The 17,728-nt window shown below is 39.6% G+C and overlaps 1 protein-coding gene across 1 annotated transcript in view; it reads left to right on the top strand.

Annotated features, from left to right (window-relative positions):
• The window catches only part of LOC131256908 (protein REDUCED CHLOROPLAST COVERAGE 2-like), a 32,637-nt gene extending 21,096 nt beyond the window's left edge, over positions 1 to 11,541 (top strand). Inside the window, exons 14-23 of the mRNA XM_058258010.1 lie at positions 466 to 786; positions 1,306 to 1,398; positions 1,491 to 1,592; positions 1,708 to 1,812; positions 3,094 to 3,227; positions 4,785 to 4,968; positions 5,402 to 5,533; positions 6,089 to 6,201; positions 8,873 to 8,954; positions 9,036 to 11,541. Coding sequence (XP_058113993.1) covers positions 466 to 786; positions 1,306 to 1,398; positions 1,491 to 1,592; positions 1,708 to 1,812; positions 3,094 to 3,227; positions 4,785 to 4,968; positions 5,402 to 5,533; positions 6,089 to 6,201; positions 8,873 to 8,954; positions 9,036 to 11,045 — 3,276 coding nt within the window. The 3' untranslated portion in view covers positions 11,046 to 11,541. The remainder of the gene's footprint in view (positions 1 to 465; positions 787 to 1,305; positions 1,399 to 1,490; positions 1,593 to 1,707; positions 1,813 to 3,093; positions 3,228 to 4,784; positions 4,969 to 5,401; positions 5,534 to 6,088; positions 6,202 to 8,872; positions 8,955 to 9,035) is intronic.
• Positions 11,542 to 17,728: the final 6,187 nt, after the last annotated feature.

Raw genomic sequence — 17,728 nt, 5'->3', positions numbered from 1 at the left:
GCATTTAGTAAATTTCATGGCAAATTTTCAACAAGAGGAATTACATGATCCTTGATCAAAGACACACCCTTAGGTTTTGAGTTCACAAAATTTGGGCTCATGGTTCTGTGATCTAAACTGTTGATCCCATAGGCTTTATGATAAGGGCTCATGCACCAAAGTTCTCTTCCATGGGACAATCCTTGCCTTTAAATGGTGGCAGCAAATAGACAATGAGAACAGTAAGACAAAGGTCCAAATTCAACAAAAAAAGAAAAGAAAGAAGAAGCCAAATATTGGATGTTAAAAATCTTCGAATCTGGGAGATTTTTGTGTATGTTTCGGCCCATCAAAACAACATTTTGGATCACATACCATGGATTACTTTAAACCTGAGGATGCTTTAATCTTCACGTGATCATTTCCTCTTTTAGGCGCTCATAGCTTTAAGTTTCTAAATTACCTTCATTTTCTCCTCCATACCAGGTTGAACTAGCAGATAAGCTCCCCCACGTACAGTCATTATGCATCCATGAGATGGTTGTTCGATCCTTCAAGCATATACTGCAAGCAGTAGTGGCTGCAGTTGATAACATTTCTGACTTGGCTGCATCCATAGCTTCATGTTTGAATATCTTGCTTGGAACCCCGCTAGTTGAAAAAGCTGATACAGATTCAAATAATGATGATATCCTTAAGTGGAAGTGGGTGGAAACCTTCCTCTTGAAGAGATTTGGATGGAAATTAAAAGATGAGAGTTGCCATGACTTGAGAAAGTTTGCCATTCTTCGTGGGCTTTGCCACAAGGTACTACACGTTGATTCTTTTCTTGGCTTCCCGAAATTTGAGCTAATCTTTTGACTACCAATTCTGACTAAGTGATGTGATGAATACTACCAAGAATAGGATTTTGAATCCTACAGTCCTAGCAGCGCCAATGTGGCACATGCATGTGAGATCTGGGTCATTCATCAGGGGTTCCCTACTATATATCTGTGGCCCACAAATAGGCCACTCTAGTCATTGGATGGGCCACACATGTATGAAAAGAGTTGACAGTTAAAAAAGAAGAAAAAACTTGAAAATTGGTCCACAGTCATAATATGTGTGGCCCACCTAATGACTGGACTGGCTTTGGGTAAAAGAAAAAAAAAGGATTGTCTTAATTTTGGGGCTATGGCACACCACCTGAACTACTTGTATCCAACCAGGCATTGGAGAATATGATTTGAAATCCAACTCATGCAAGTAGCTATATCAATTCTCGTTTTAATTTCATCTCTTTTTCATTTTATTAAAAAATGCATTTACTTATGCACTTATCAGGTTGGACTCGAGCTAGTTCCTAGGGACTATGATATGGATACTCCATCTCCATTTAGGAAGACAGATATCATCAGCATGATTCCTGTATATAAAGTAAGATAGGTGATTCGCTTGCATTAATACTTATATTCAACAATAATGGGGGATCTTTATGAAGATTTGACATGGGTAGCTTTGTCCTACAGCATGTAGCGTGCTCATCGGCAGATGGGCGCACACTGTTGGAATCGTCCAAGACTTCATTGGATAAAGGCAAACTGGAGGATGCTGTTAACTACGGCACTAAGGTGTTAGCCATCTGCTCATCTAAGATTACTTTTGTGCTTTCTTGAAACTCTATTCATTGGCTGGTCATATTTTAAGTCTCGATTTTTTTAATCTTTCAAACTTTGAATTGTGAAGGCACTTTCGAAACTTGTCGCGGTATGTGGTCCTCACAATCGAATGACAGCAGGAGCATATAGCCTTTTGGCTGTAGTGCTTTACCATACTGGAGATTTTAACCAGGTATACCTTTTGACATGCATGCTAACATTTCCATATGCATTTACTACCTTCTGATAACAACCAGATGGAGGCAATGAGTGGGACCCACTTCCCACCAGGAAGGCATGATGTCAAGTAGGACAACAATACCATTTGGGCCTATTTTGGTCCCATCTTCCCAAGTGCTGCTCACATTGCAGATGCCTTTTCTCTTAGGGAAGCTCTTCTTATTCTGGTTAGGGGATCACATGATAAGGTCATTTTGGAGGGTGGCTCTTCCAACGTCATTAAGTGGGTGATGTCCACCACATTAGAGCCATGGGATATCTGTTATGTTTTCTATGAAATCAGGTCTCTCCCCCCTAGAATAAACATTTTTGTTTACTCCTGTGGGGAGAGAGGCCAATGACGTTGAGGTTTTATTGGCAAAAAAGGAGTGGGCTGGTCAGCTCTTTGTATTGGGAATTCTTTCCATTTATCTTAATCTTTTAATAAATCAATTGTTGCTGGCTAAAAAATGGACTTGATGCAGGACAATTAACCACTTTATCTAAAAGCTCGAACTGTTAGAGTATGACAAATTAATCCCTTTATCTCATAGCCTAAGCCCCACATCTTATGGGTTAAGACCTTGGCCGAACCCCCCTCATGGGCCCCAAATCCCATGGGCCGCCCACCCCGAATGTGTCCTTGCATTCCACGGGCTACCCTACTCGAGCCCGGTGTAAAATGCACATTAATCACCCCCGGTGAGGAGTCTCAAATGCTAGACCTTCCTCGTGGGCCCCAAATCATATGAGTCACCCACCCCGAGTGTGTCCCTGTATCCCACGGGCTACCCCACTCGAGCCCAGTGTGAAAATGCCCCTGCATTAGGACCATACCTCTAGTAGGTGGTGGACCCCTCGTAGTTACTATTTGATTATGATCATGGAGTTTTGAATCGCATATATTGTATGTTATTGCATACACAAAGCAGACAAGTAATTCCTCGTATGCATGTTTTCATTTACATACAAGCAATTACTGTTGCTTAAGACATATTCTGCATGCGGTCGACAACACACACTCATGCACACCTGTATTTTGCATGGAAATTAACTAAAAAATCTGTACAAATTGTTTGGAGTTCGTAATAAACTCATCTTCAAACAGGCCAAAGTTCATAAGCATCTAACATCTTCCATGCAATTTTTTTCCTCGGGATAAGAAGCTCCTTCGCATGCTTTAATAAGATTTGCCTCTCTTGCACGTTATGAATATTGAACTTCAAGGTGTTAACATTGATTGTGTTTTAAGCAGGCAACCATCTATCAGCAAAAGGCTTTAGATATCAATGAGAGGGAGCTTGGACTCGATCATCCAGATACAATGAAAAGTTATGGGGATCTTGCTGTTTTCTATTATCGCCTTCAACACACTGAATTGGCCTTGAAGTAAGTTCCACACTGTCTAAGTATTGCTTCCCTAGATTTATATTCTTGGTAATTTTCTAGTGTTTGGGTGATTCCATTTTGGTGGAATATTGTGTCCATGTTCTAGTTTTTATCAATCCACGAAAAGTGTCAAATTTTTATCCAATTATCAGGCATTTGATCTCCTGTATATGCAGCAAACATGTGAGGTCTAGATTCTTCATCTTTTGGGCCCTACTTGGATGGGCGTGCCTTGTAAATCACACTGCTCTGGTGATCCTCTCCATGGATTGGAGGACTCCTGACAATTATAAACAGGCATCTATGAAAAAGTCCAACCAACAGTTGGGTTAAGATCATCTGAGTGAAAAAAAAAAAACTCCAATCAAGGGTTAAGATCATCTGAGTGGTGTGATTTCTTATGGTCTATCCATGTTTCGGATAAAATAGATGAACAGTCTGGAGATTGAGTGTTTGATAACGAAGATTAGTGTTAGCATTGGATACTCTCTCTACGGTAGTGAAACAGTTCATAATTATCTTTCTTTATATATTTCATGATTTACTATGGAAATACACAATGGTTGATTGAGCTTTTCTTTGGCCCAGCAAACCAGCATATGATAATGTTAATCATAGGTTTCTATATGCTTAAGGAAAATGGGATTTGCTGAGTTGGGTACTAGAGTTTACACACACACACACACACACACACACACACACACACAATGGATAGCACCAATAATCCATGGATGATATACAAGTGGGGTCCACCTTTTGGTGATCCAAATTGTTCATATGGTGGCCCCTGTGGTGGGTGGAAGATACCTCCAAAATCTCTCCCATCAAATGATTGTAACTGTTTCATTTGGTATTGTTAAATGTGCACTATTGGTCACAAATATCCATTTTCTTCATATGACTATGATCATCTAACTGGGGATACTAGTGCATGGACCATCTTATAATGGGACCAATCAGATCAATGTTTGGGTCCGACCTGTGCTGTTGCTGGGTTGAACAAAAGAATGACGTTTCACTCATTCGAGCATCATACATATACCAAATATGGGATTATCCTACAGAGTCTGGAGATGTGAGTCCTCAGTTTCTTCTAACGAGTGAAGTAATCTGTACTGATCCATTTAAACCTCACTTTGGGAAGTTTCTCTCTCTCTCTCCCCCACACACACACACACACACAAAAAGATATATATATATATATATATATATATATATATATATATATATATATATATATATATATATATATATATTCCCACCCTTTAGGGAAAGTTGGCAGGAATCTACAATCCTTTCAAAATTTGAATTTTCAAAGTCCATTTTGAAATGCATGTTAATTTGGCATTTGGGCTATTCTCATTAAGCTCATGTCTAGCAAACTTGCTGTTGAATGGCTTATGTTTGCAATCAAATATCAAATATCCATTTCGTTACATGTGAAGTGCCTAGTTACAAAATATTTCTTTTTGTGAAGCCCGATTTCTTTTGTTATTATATAATGGTGACCTGGAAATGGGGATATATCATCTTATTATTGCTTTTCCGTGGTTCCAGATACGTCAATCGTGCATTGTATCTTTTGCACCTAACTTGTGGCCCTTCGCATCCAAACACTGCTGCTACTTACATTAATGTGGCAATGATGGAAGAAGGCCTGGGCAATGTCCATGTTGCTCTCAGGTATCTGCATGAAGCTCTCAAATGTAACCAAAGACTTCTTGGAGCTGATCATATTCAGGTGCACCTCCCTTTTCTATCCCTGATAAAATGGCGATCTTTTGCATAGGCATTATATGATGCCTGGTATGTTAGTTTCTACTCATGGTTGAGTGGTCGGAACTGTTTGTATTATGAGAACCACTGTGGATGCCCCATGCAGGAAAGATCTCCTAGATTGGGAAATCTCAGCCAGTGAATCTCTGGTTGCCTTTGTAGAATATGGACCATTTTATTTTCTTTCTTGATTGTCCATACCCCCGACAGAATTTGAAGTGTTACAGTGTTAGGATTGTCCCATCCGGGATATTTTTAGTGCATTGGTCATCTGGAGTGAGGCCATCATATCAACTTTGGGCTGAGCATTGTTTAATCTCCCATGTAGTATGTTGAAGCTCTCAATCCAGCTAGCCTACCTCTAATGCATGATATTAATTTGTTGGGTTCTATGACAGACTGCAGCCAGTTATCATGCCATTGCGATCGCTCTGTCTCTGATGGAAGCCTACTCACTAAGTGTCCAGCACGAGCAGACCACTCTACAGATCCTGAAGGCCAAACTTGGAACAGAAGATCTTCGGACACAGGTATCACAAAGATCAAATACAATATATCATGTTGAGTCGAGCATTTTCCCAGCCCAGCAAACTGTACATGTGGGGCCATCTTTTGGCGGTCTGTATCTTTCTTTGGTGCGGCATCAGATGATCCTCACTATTCGATTAGGCCCCTGTTAAATAAGGAGGATTGATTGTAAATCCCCCGCCATGTTTGATTGATCATTTCCTCAGCATTTTGGTAATCCAAATTGTTCATATCTGCCTTAGAATATTGGCCATCACAAAATCCTAACCATCCAATTGGGCCCCTCTTAAATGTGAACCATTATCTGTACTTGTCCATTTTCATTGAATGGCTAGTTTCAGATGGTATGAGAAATGTTCGGGCGTCAACCATCACATGACGGGGCTGACTAGATTGACAGTTTGGACCATCAAAAGGTGGTCCCCACATGCACATCGATTCCTTTGACCAAGCAGCATATGTTACCACACTAGAAAATTAGTGGTTGATGATCAAACATTCTCATCTTCTTCTGATTTATGCTTTAATACACTTGCGTGTCATGCATGGTCATGCAGGATGCTAATGCATGGCTTGAGTACTTTGAGTCCAAGGCCTTGGAGCAGCAAGAAGCTGCCCGCAACGGCACTCCAAAGCCAGATGCCTCTATTTCCAGCAAAGGCCACCTCAGGTAATAATAAAATTCAGGTTAAATAGAATCATCTGGCTTCTGCACGAAATAACTCAATCCATCGGAATGTAGTAACCGATAAATATGCTACTTGAAATATGGATATACCCAGTTAACTATCATAAGAATAAAATTCCTATTTAGAGTTAGATCTTGTCCTAAAGATAGTCTTGTGACCCGATAATAAAATTCAATTCAGCAATACCGCTGACACTGGTAGTGATACCGATAATGCTGGTAGTATCAGAAATTCCAGGTATTAGCAATGTATCGCTAAGTATCGCCAACGTATCAATATCACTAATGTAATCACCAATACTTTCATCTATGTAAATTCTAGGTGTCGCTTGTATTGCCAATGTATCAATATCGCCAATGTATCGCCAATAATTCTGACTGTAAAATCTAGGTAATGCTTGTATTATAAGTGTATCGATGATATTTCAATAGTAATTTTTTTTTCAAATTTTTTTTTTTTTCATGGGCACATGGTTGTATGTAGTGTTCAATTTGTCATTGATAATATCTTAATATTATCGATATCATAACATGTGCGATATTGAGACCACAATCTTTCGTTTCCTTTCCAATTGTTAATGATTTCTTGGTGAAATATCATGTGTTGTTGATATTTTGCAATATCGATGGATGTTTGGATGGAAGGTTGGATGGTTAAATAGATTGGATGGGATGGTTGGACTGATTTCTTACAACGACACATGCTTTTAAGGCCCCATTAAATGGAAACTTGTTATATATGCATTCTTTTTTGCAATTTTTTTTTTTTTTTTTAAATTTCTACATATGCAAATATGTCCATTTTAACATCTCTTGAAGTTTCGCTGAAAATTCCACTGTTTTTCCCATGTTTCCCCGCATTTCCAGTTATCAGCAATATCGATATTGTCTCTGTATCCCTGGCTAGTGAAACTTGTAGCGATACCGATACTTTGAACACTATATATATATATATATATGCTCACCTGCGCACCAGTTATCACAAGAACTTGTGAGAACTTTTTGACAACTCATCTCCTGTAATATGAGCCCAAAATCTTAATCGTCCACGTGATGCAGCACCCCATGAAACCTCTAGGGCCCAACTTTTACCCCGATCCAAAACTTTGGTGGGCCATGGAAAAATGAAATAGTTTCCTCCCTTGATTTGCCTCTCTTTTGTAATGGCCCACCAAGGTTTTGAATCAGGGTAAAAGTTGGGCCCAAGGGGTGCTGCATCATGTAGATGGTTCAGATTTTAGGCTCATATTATGGGAGATTGAGTTGTCAAAAAGTTCTCACAAGTCTCGTGAGAATTGGTGCGCAGGTGAGCATTCATATGTATCTGTGTGTGTGTGTGTGTGTGTGTGTGTGTGTGTGATGACAACAGGGTGTCCTCGCCCCTTTTTTCTTTTGCTTTATCCAATCAATTCTTCCGTATTAGGCCTTTCTTTCAGTGGGTATCTTTGTTTTCACTGTGTTGGGATCATAATTCTTTTTTATTGAGTTAGAGCCTATTTGGATTGATGGAATCCAGAAAATAAGTATGGAAAATAGAACGCTTTCCGCGTGACATTCTCTGTCGATTGCAACAATAAAGTAACATGTGGAAGACTGTTTTCCTTTCCATGCTTTTCCTCAAAATTGGTGTTTTTTCCCTCTAAAAAGCTTGATAATTCTCATTTTCGCACTTTTTGAGAAACAGATTTCACTTTTTGACCATTGACCATTTCACTTTTCACGGGAAATCATGGATACTAAAACAAACAACCTTCTTAGGATTCTTTTCCACAGATTTTCTTATCCACAAATTATTATTTTTTCCAGATGAGTTGTTTCCCTTTCCAAATCTACTTTGGGATTCCACCAATCCAAACAGGCTGGTAAATAAATCTAGAGAAGTGATGAAAATTTCTTCACTACTAGCATTAAATGAAAATTACTTTACACCACAAAATTTCAAGTCTGCTTGCATTTTCATCATGCTGCAAATGGCAAATGATTTATGCTAAACATAGGTCTTCTGATTTTCCTTTGAGACCTTTTGGCCATTGACCATTTCACTTTTCCTGGGAAATGACTGAAACTAAAACAAACAACCTTTTTAGGATTCCTTTCCACAGATTTCCTTATCTACAGCAAGGTATTCAAAATCGGTTACGTAAGGTAACAGTCATAACTCATAACTGTTATGTGTTACGGGGCCGAAATGGCCGTAACGGCCATTACAGAAAAAATCAGCTGTAATGGCCCTGTAACAGTCCCGTAACAGCCTGTAACGTCCATGTAAAGGCCTTGTAATGGTCTAGAAACATTTTTTTCCCCAAAAAAAGTGTCGTAACGGCTGTTATGGCTCGTATCATAACAGTAACGGCGGTGGCTGTTACGACCACCATTACCATTATGGAACATCTTGATCCACAGTTTTCCTTGGATGAGATGTTTTCCTTTCCAAATCTACTTCAGGATTCTACCAATCGAAACAGGCTGTTAATAAATCTAGAGAAGTGATGAAAATTCCTTCAGTACTAGTGTAAATGAAAACTACTTCACGCCAGCAAATTCAAGTCTGCTTGCATTTTCATCATGCTGAAAACCGCTAATGGCTTATGCTAAACATAAGTCTTCTGATTTTCCTTTGTTGTATCTGAATTTCTTTCCCCTTTTGGACCAGTGTATCAGACCTTCTGGATTACATAAACCCAGATGCAGATCTGAAAGGAAGAGACCTCCAAAAGAAACAAGCACGTGCAAAGGTATTTCTTTTCTCCCATATGCCAAAAACCTTACAATCCCACATTCCCATCAAATCTCCCATCTTTCATCATTCATTTCAGATCAAGGGCAGGCCGGGCCAGAACCAGCAGGAAATGGCCACTGACGAATCCCAAAATGATGCTGCTACACTGCCAACATACTCTGTTACAGAAACCTCCAGTGATAAAGAAAACAACATGGAAGTCCAGTCCGTTGAATCCAGGGATGCCAGACCTGTTGTTAGTATAAAAGACGAGCCTGTATTGCACCAACTGGATGAAATCGCAGACGTCTCTGATGAAGGATGGCAAGAAGCTGTCCCGAAGGGACGATCTACGACAAGCTCCAAATCTTCTAGTTCGAGAAGACCAAGCCTGGCGAAACTGAATCCAAATTCAATGAACAGCTCAGAATCCATACGCTATAGAGGAAGGCCCACGAACTTCCCTTCCCCAAAAAAGTCACCAACTGAGGCTGTGTCCCCAGCAACTGTTCCCAAAAAACTAGTTAAGAGTTCAAGTTTCAATCCAAAACTAACTGCGCCGGCCATCTCCACTAATTGCACAGATAAATCTACTAACCCGAAGTCAGCACCACCTAGCCCTGCTTCTGCCACCCAACCTGCCAAGTTGGCTCCTCTGAAAAGTCCGATAGGCATCCAGTCTGGTGGAAAGCTTCTGTCCTACAAAGAAGTAGCAGTGGCTCCACCTGGGACAATTGTAAAGGCCATGGCTGAGCAACGGCCAAAAGAAAATCATCAAGATGAGCAGAATTCTCAGGTAAGTAAAGAATCAACAACGGTCGAATCGACTCAAGGCGAGCTGGCAGCAGCAGTTAAGATTGAAGAAAAGGAAAAGGCTCAGAGTTCAGCTGCAGAAGAGCTAGAGGTAGCAACTTCCTGTCAGGAAACAGAAACCCACATAGCAGAGGAAAGAGAAGAGGCAGCAGAATCCTCTCAGGAATTACATAATGCTGTCATTGAGGAAAAAGAGGCGGAAGCAATGGAAGCTGCTGTGGTAGAATCCAAGAGTTCTGATCCAATTATAGAATCAAATGCAGTTTCTTCCAAACCCGAAATGTCAGAAACAAGAAGCATTGTTGATAAGGAATGCCAATCTGTTTCATCTGAAGGAATGCCTCCATCAGTAGAGAAAGATTGTGCTGTTGTTGAAGATAAAGTGAAGGAGCAAGGAGATGAGAATGCACACCATCTATCCAACAGGTCCGGAAACGAGAAGCCTCTTCCAAGCGAAGGGGAAAAGCAGAATGAAGTTGTCGAGACCATGAAAGAGACGGGCCGGAAACTCTCTGCCGCCGCACCTCCGTATAATCCATCAATGATTCCAGTTTTCGGGTCTGTTCCAATCCAGGCTTTCAATGATCATGGAGGTATTCTGCCTCCACCAGTGAATATCCCACCAATGCTGACTGTTAATCCCGTCCGTAAATCTCCCCATCAGTCACCAACGGCGCGGGTCCCGTATGGCCCACGTCTCTCCAGCAGTTATAATCGATCAGGGAATCGGGTTCCGTGGAGCAAGCCTAATTTGCAGAATGGAGAACATGGTGGTGATGGGAATCGCTTGAGTTCTATCATAATGAATCCACACGCTGCTGAGTTCGTACCAGGCCAACCGTGGTCACCCAATGGTTTCCCGGTGTCACCAGATGGATTTCCGGCATCTCCAAATGGTATTCCTGTGTCTCCGAATGGCGTCCCAGTAAATCCTGACTGTATTCCTGCAACTCCAAATGGTTTTCCGGAGAGCCCAAACAGTCTACCAGTGTCGCCTACACCCGCTACTGAAATCAGTGAAAGCCAAATCCAAGGAGAAACGAAGGCTAATGACATTCCTTCTATTGAAGTGAAAGAAGAGAATGCAGCGCAAAAAACAGATGAATCTGAAGACAATGGAGAGTCACATATCGAAACCGAACAAAACCCAACTTCCATCATCACCGTCGCCTCAGAAGATCACTCGGTGGTGGCCAGCGAAGCTTGCATTGATTTGAAAAACAATGAAAAACCAACAAAATGTTGGGGTGATTACAGCGACGGTGAAGCTGACACTGTCGAGGTTACGAGCTAGAGAAGAAAAAAAAAGTAGATCGATTTGTGTTGAGTAACTATGCAAATTCACATCATCTGTAAGTTAAATGAGCACGACAAGGAATTGCAAATAAAAAATGAGAGAGAGAGAGAGAGAGAGAGAGAGAGAGAGAGTCTTGAATAATATCGGAAGCGGAGGCTTCCCGAGTATGCACATTACACGTAGAGAAGCACAAGAAGCTGCAGATCATCCATTTTCTAAATTGTAAGGCAGCGAAGAAGGTATGAAAATTATCTGTTATAAGTTTTTGTAATATGATGGTGCGGCCTGCTTTCTATGATTTTGCAGCAGTGATTGAAGGAGAGATGCTAGGACTTGGCAGATTTCTAAGTTACATGTCTTTGCTCCTTTGTGGTTACTGTGAAAGAAATCTGCAGAAAGACAGTCAAAGTAGTTACCTCTTTTTCTTTCATTTTTCACTTTGGTTGATGTTTTTCCATGTCAGTAGTTTATACAAGGAGAGCTTGAATTTGCACGAGTGCGGGCCGTGAATGGAGATCTGGACCGTTGGTTTGTGGGCTGCATCTTGGATGGGCCATGGACCGAAAAGACTCCCAAATGGGAGAATTGACTTGATCATAATCGAAATAAATAAGAAGGCCAAACATTGGATGGCTTGGATCTTTGGATTGGGAAACATTTGATTTGGGGCATGGTCCAATGAGGTGGGAACCATCAGATCCACGATCCGGATCAATCCAAACACAACCCTTTTCAAGTTCTATATAATTCTATGCTAGGTTTGCTAGCTCTGTATGTTTCGTACCTTTGAAAGTCGGCCCAGTAGGGTGGGCTTGCAGGATCCAAAAATCTACACGATCTCGGGACCTTCTTGAAATCCAAAGATTGACGGTATACATCCAACGGTCTGCCTAACCACTATGGGACCAGAGAAGAATGATCGCCCCTCTAATTGTATGGTTTAGATGGTCTCGAATTATGATCAATGGTTTAGATTTTATAAAAGATGGGCAAGATGGACATAATATAGGATATGGTATTAGTCTCTTTATTTTTCTCTATGGACTCTCGGGATTATAAGATAATTTTCACAAGAAAACTTCATCCCATTTTTATAAGGAAGCGTCGGAGAGTTTGGATGAGGCTGGAGGTTATCTGTCTCATCCGATTTCACTCTTATCCAATTTGATGTTTAATGTTGAATTTGAAATTCAACTTTAAACCACTAAGAGAAAACATGAATGAGTAACAAAGGGAAACTCTCGTGGAACCCACTTACTAATGGTTGCTTACAAGTGGATCCCACAAGCCCATGTCCAACATTTCTCACTTAATCACATTGTGAGATTGTCACATTATATATTATCAATTTACCTTGTCTCATAACAACCAAAACCAAATATCTCAATCAAAAGAATTAGAGAGTGATATCTTCTCACATGTATTTGAGCACTAATTGACCACCTAACTAATACTCAATAACCCAAGCTTTGCAATACCTGTTTTAATCCTCACGACCACATCGGATGAAGTTGACTCTTGATATAGAGTACTCAGCCAACACGCACTTATCTAACTTATTGAGTCATTCTGAAAACTTGATTTTTTACAAACATCAATTTGAATCTTTTATTAATATATATACTTTTGAAAGAATATCGTTTTGTAAAAATTTGTCAAAAGCTTGATCTTACATAAGGATAAGTCTTCAAGTATGTATTAATGATTCTAGAAACTTGTATACCTATCATGGGATCTTATCCATATAAATGTGTAATTCGGAATTGATTAAACTGCTTTTCTAATATAACTAAGTTTGAACAATCAAGAGCCTTTCGTCATTGTACATTAAAGTAGCTACACTCAATCCCATATTCCTATACATAAAACGAGGGTAACTAAGAATACGAAAAGTGATGTAGAGCGGGTCGCGGACAGTTACATGGCCAAGATGGATCAGGAAAGGCCTGGTCGACGACAGAAGTGATCCAGACCATCGGACCTTAAATCGGGCGTATCTCACAATACAGAATGAGTTATCTGAAGTAAAATATATGATTTTGGGGTAGAACGAGCTACTTTAGCCAACAAACCCCGCTATGCAGGGTTGCCCAAGCCGAATTTGCGAAATACCGCCATATCGACGGTCGTTTCCCTAGTTTAATTTCGTTTTTACTATAAATAGTAAGTTTTAGTTTGATTATAACTCTTCATCCGTTGGGCTTTAGGAGTTGTGTCCAACGTGAGAAGAGCTTAGAAAAATTAGGAGAACGGTTTGGTGAAGCCAAATAGGACACTTACTATTTTTGGCCGAAAATCTTGCGCACTAGTAGACATCACGATCGTCTACAAATAGTAAGTTTACTATTTATAGTAAGTCGCGAATTCTATGAGTTTTAGTTGTAGTTTGATTCTGATTTCTTTTCCATTGCTTGGTACCCTTATTTAAAGGGTTGTGAACTCATTTTTATTCATTCATTAATCAATTTCGAATTTATTAGAATTTATTTCTATTTTCTGCTTTCTTTCCTCGTGGATTCAAGAAGTCTCTGTGAGGACTCCAGAGAAGTTCCATGGATTCAGAATAGTTATCCTCTTGAGGAAGATGGTGCTCGACCTCACGTCCTTCCCTGCGTCAAAGAGTCTCATATAAGACTAGCTACTCATACACTGAAATGATTAGATTGAATTACAATCTATAGGTAAAAGGTCCCTCCATGTATTTATAATTCATGCCATAAAGTAGATAATACTAGGCATATGTCGGGTCTACATAAGTCGTTTCACCTGAGGTATGACTCATCTCATATACTCATGATTCGGCTTTTATACATGCTATAACATTGATTGCAAGAAGAGCAATGGAACGATTACGTTCTTTGATTTGTTTAGTCCCATCTTTAATATTCAATCTTTTAAAATTGATGATGTATACAACTCACTCATATCCTCATCCTCTACTATTTACAATAAAGGATAGTTCACACTTCAACGTATGAACATCACCCTGAATATACCTCTCTTGTAAATTTAGGCTTGGTCAACCTATGTGAGTGGGTGACCCGCTTGCTGACAAAAGTTGAGATTCTACATGATCTTAAGGTAAATGATGATGATCTAACATTCTAGTCAATATTAGTACTTGATACTGAATAAAAAGAATGTATTATTACTAGTGTTTGATGTTGAATAGAAAGAATGTATTATTTATTAATGGAATATCAAAGGTACATCATGGAAGCATATCACTCAAGCTATCCTCAATCCGTGTACCTAGAATAAATCTCTAGCTATAGGCTTTGTCAAAAGATTAGCTATCATCTTTTTAGTGGGAATGTACTTGAGGACGACTTTCTTATCTCTTATTTGATCACGGACATAATGATACTGTATCAGAAGAAAAGAATATAGAAAACTCCAAATAATTTTATTGAATGTCTCTTGTGTTTTTCTCTATTACACCACTAAATAATAAATAAAATCCTAATTAGTAATTACCAAAAATAGCAAAATTCTAACACTAATAAAAGTTACCTGAAATAGTAAAACTCATCTAAAGTCTAATTTGTCAAAAATAAAAAGTCCAGATAAACTTTGTTAGAAAAGTCCCAGGATGATTATAAGTAATTTCTAAAAAGATGAAAAACTAAAATTCTAAAAATAAGGAAATACTATTTAAAAAAAAAGGAATTACTAAAAATAACAATTTTTTTCTAAAATTTCATTTTTGAGCTATAATGAAGTATTCTTCGCAAAATGGACCGACACGATACTATGTGGGTTAGTTGACTCCTGATGGCCTGTTATGGTTAAGATTGATAGGTCGTGTCTCCCATAATGATACCCACCTTCAATATTGGGACGTTCATCATGCGGGCCCACCTTTGATGTCAATCGACCATCATGTTAGCCCACCTTCAATGACCATCCATCATGTGGGTCCTACCTTTGATGTGGACTGCCCATTAAATGGGACTCGCTTGATGTGCATGTTATGCCATGTTGGGCCACACTCATGTAGTCCATATATCATGCATGATCCACCTTTGATATGAACCTTTCATTATGAGGGCCCCCCTTGATATGGGGCCAAGTTCAATATGAGCCGTTCATCATGAAGGGCCTACCTTTGATGTACACCGTCCATCACGTGGATCCCACCTAGAGGTGTCAATGGGCCAGGCTCGGGCCTGAAAATTCAGAATTTTTAATAGGGCCGGCCGGACAACTTAGCCCTAAATAATTCAAAATCCGGACCGAGACCAACACAGGGCCAACCCATTAACAACCCTAGTCTCACCTTCGTTGTGGACCATCTATCATGTGGGGCCCACTTGATGTGTATAGTCCATCATGTGGGACCCACCTCTGGCGTCCACCTCCTATCATGTAGGTCCCACCTTTGTTGTAGATCGTCCATCATGTAGGCCCAACCTTAAATGTGGGTCATTCATCATGTGGGCCCACCTTTAATGTCAACTTTCCATCATCTGGTCTAATGTTAAATGTCCAATGTCTATCATGTGGGTCCCACTTTTAATGTGGACCATCCATCAGGTAGGGCTGCTTGATGTGATTTGTCCATTTTGTAGGGGCCCACTTTGATGCATGCCATCTATCATTTCAGGCTCACCTTTGATGTGATTGTATATTATGTGGGCCCACCTTTGATGTGGACCATTCATCATGTGGGATTCACCTTCAATATGGGTCATTCATCAAGTGGGCTTACTTGGAAGAAATTGTAAAGAGGAGAAGTGTATAAGATGAGAATTACTTAAAAATTTTAAGGACAAATTTATCTAAAAATTAGTTCAAAATGTCTACCTATTTAAACCAAATAAACTCTATTTCAAAAAGTAATCAGAGCTTATTTACTACTTTCTAAACAAATAAGCATTTTAATTAAACTTTTATCAAACAGTTTGATTATTTTTTTTTAAAGAAATAACCCGATAAACTATTATTTATAGAGATGCCAAATGCCCATACTCTCTCTCTCTCTCTCTCTCTCTCTCTCTCTCTCTAATCTTATAAATTTACTTTGCCTTATTTTTGCTACTGTTTTAATTAAAACTTCAAAGGTAGTGAATAGCTTACTCTTACATTATTGGGGTGATCCACTCTCACATAGTTACACTACATCGAGTCTGCTGCATAAAACAATAAAATTAATTAATGTTTTCAATTATTTTAATAAAATAAATATAAGCAATTATTATATCAATTTCATTGCTTCTTTTTTTAATTTTTTTTTTAAATCTTATACATTTACTTCCCCCTTTTTTGTATTATTGTTTTAATTAAAGCTTCAAAAGTAGTGTATAGTGAGGGTGAAAGTTGTTGTCAGAGAAGATGTCTTAAATCTTCTAAGTTGCTCGACCGGTCGAGTGGACTGCTCGACCGGTCGAGCGGGTCGCTAGGCTAGTCGAGGCCATCTCGACTCGAAGTCCAGCGAGCACAAATTTTTGGTGTCCGGGCCGCTCGACCAGTTGAGGGGATGGCTCGACCAGTTGAGGGGGTCCCTCGACCAGTCGAGGACTCGGCTCGACCAGTCGAGGTTATGTAGATTCGAGTCCAAATCTTATGCGGATTGCAGAAATCTAAGGCGGTTTCGCAAGGGTGCGAAAAGAAAGTTTCCTAAACTATAAATAGGGGTCCCCGGGGCTATTCTAAAGTATTTTAAGGCTTCCTAAAGGTATTCTAAAGGGTTCTAGGGTCATCAAAGGGTGTAGCAAGGGTGAGATTCGAGGTTGTTCGAATCGGGTAAGTCCTCTCTCTTTGTAATTGATGATTTCATAGTAGAATTCTGTCGCTTTGTGCCGTGATTTTTTCCCGCAAGGGTTTTTCACGTTAAATCTGTGTGTTCTCTTATATGTGCTTGGTGTCATTGAATTGTTATCCTAGATCTAGATCTGTGTGATTCTGCAGGCCAAAATCCCAACAAGTGGTATCAGAGCAATCGTTGAGGCACAGATCTGAATCCGAGAGATTAGTGATAATGGCAAACACTAGGTATGATATTGAGAAGTACTCAGGGAAAAATAATTTTGAGTTATGGAAGATCAAGATGATGAGTTCCTTAATCAAGCAAGGCGAATATGGTGCTCTTGAGGAACGAAAGTCTACTATGCCTGATGATCAATGGAATACTCTTGATATGAAGGCTTTATCATCGATCCGTTTATGTCTTACGGATGAGGTTCTCTATAACGTTATGAGGGAGAAAACTGCGGCTAAGTTATGGGCGAAGTTAGAGGATGTCTATGCGAAAAAATCATCTGAAAATCGCCTACACTTGAAGCGGCAGTGGTATAACTTCAAGATGACAGAGGGTAGAGATCTCAAGGCTCACATCAGTAACTTTAATAAATTGTTTTGCAAATTGCTGGATATGGAGGAAGTGATGAAAGATGAAGAACAAGCACGTATGTTGTTGAATTCTCTTCCAGTGTCATATGAGTCATTCAAGGACACTATGTGCAGTACGAATAAAACTTTGAGTGTCGACACCGTTATCTCAGCCCTTCAAGGGAAGGTTATGAGAAAGCTAAACAACAACATGGGGACAACTTCTAATGCCTTGTTTACAAGGGGTAGGAATTCTGAACAAGGTACAGGTTCTTCAGGTTCTAAATCCAAATCTAAGGGCAAGGGCAAAGGAAAGGTAAAGTACTGAAACTGTGGGAAGAAGGACATGT

This window comes from Magnolia sinica, chromosome 9 (assembly GCF_029962835.1).
Source record: "Magnolia sinica isolate HGM2019 chromosome 9, MsV1, whole genome shotgun sequence".
NCBI classification, from domain to species: domain Eukaryota; kingdom Viridiplantae; phylum Streptophyta; class Magnoliopsida; order Magnoliales; family Magnoliaceae; genus Magnolia; species Magnolia sinica.
Note: the sequence above shows the minus strand (reverse complement) of the source record. Positions and strands in the feature narration are given on the sequence as shown.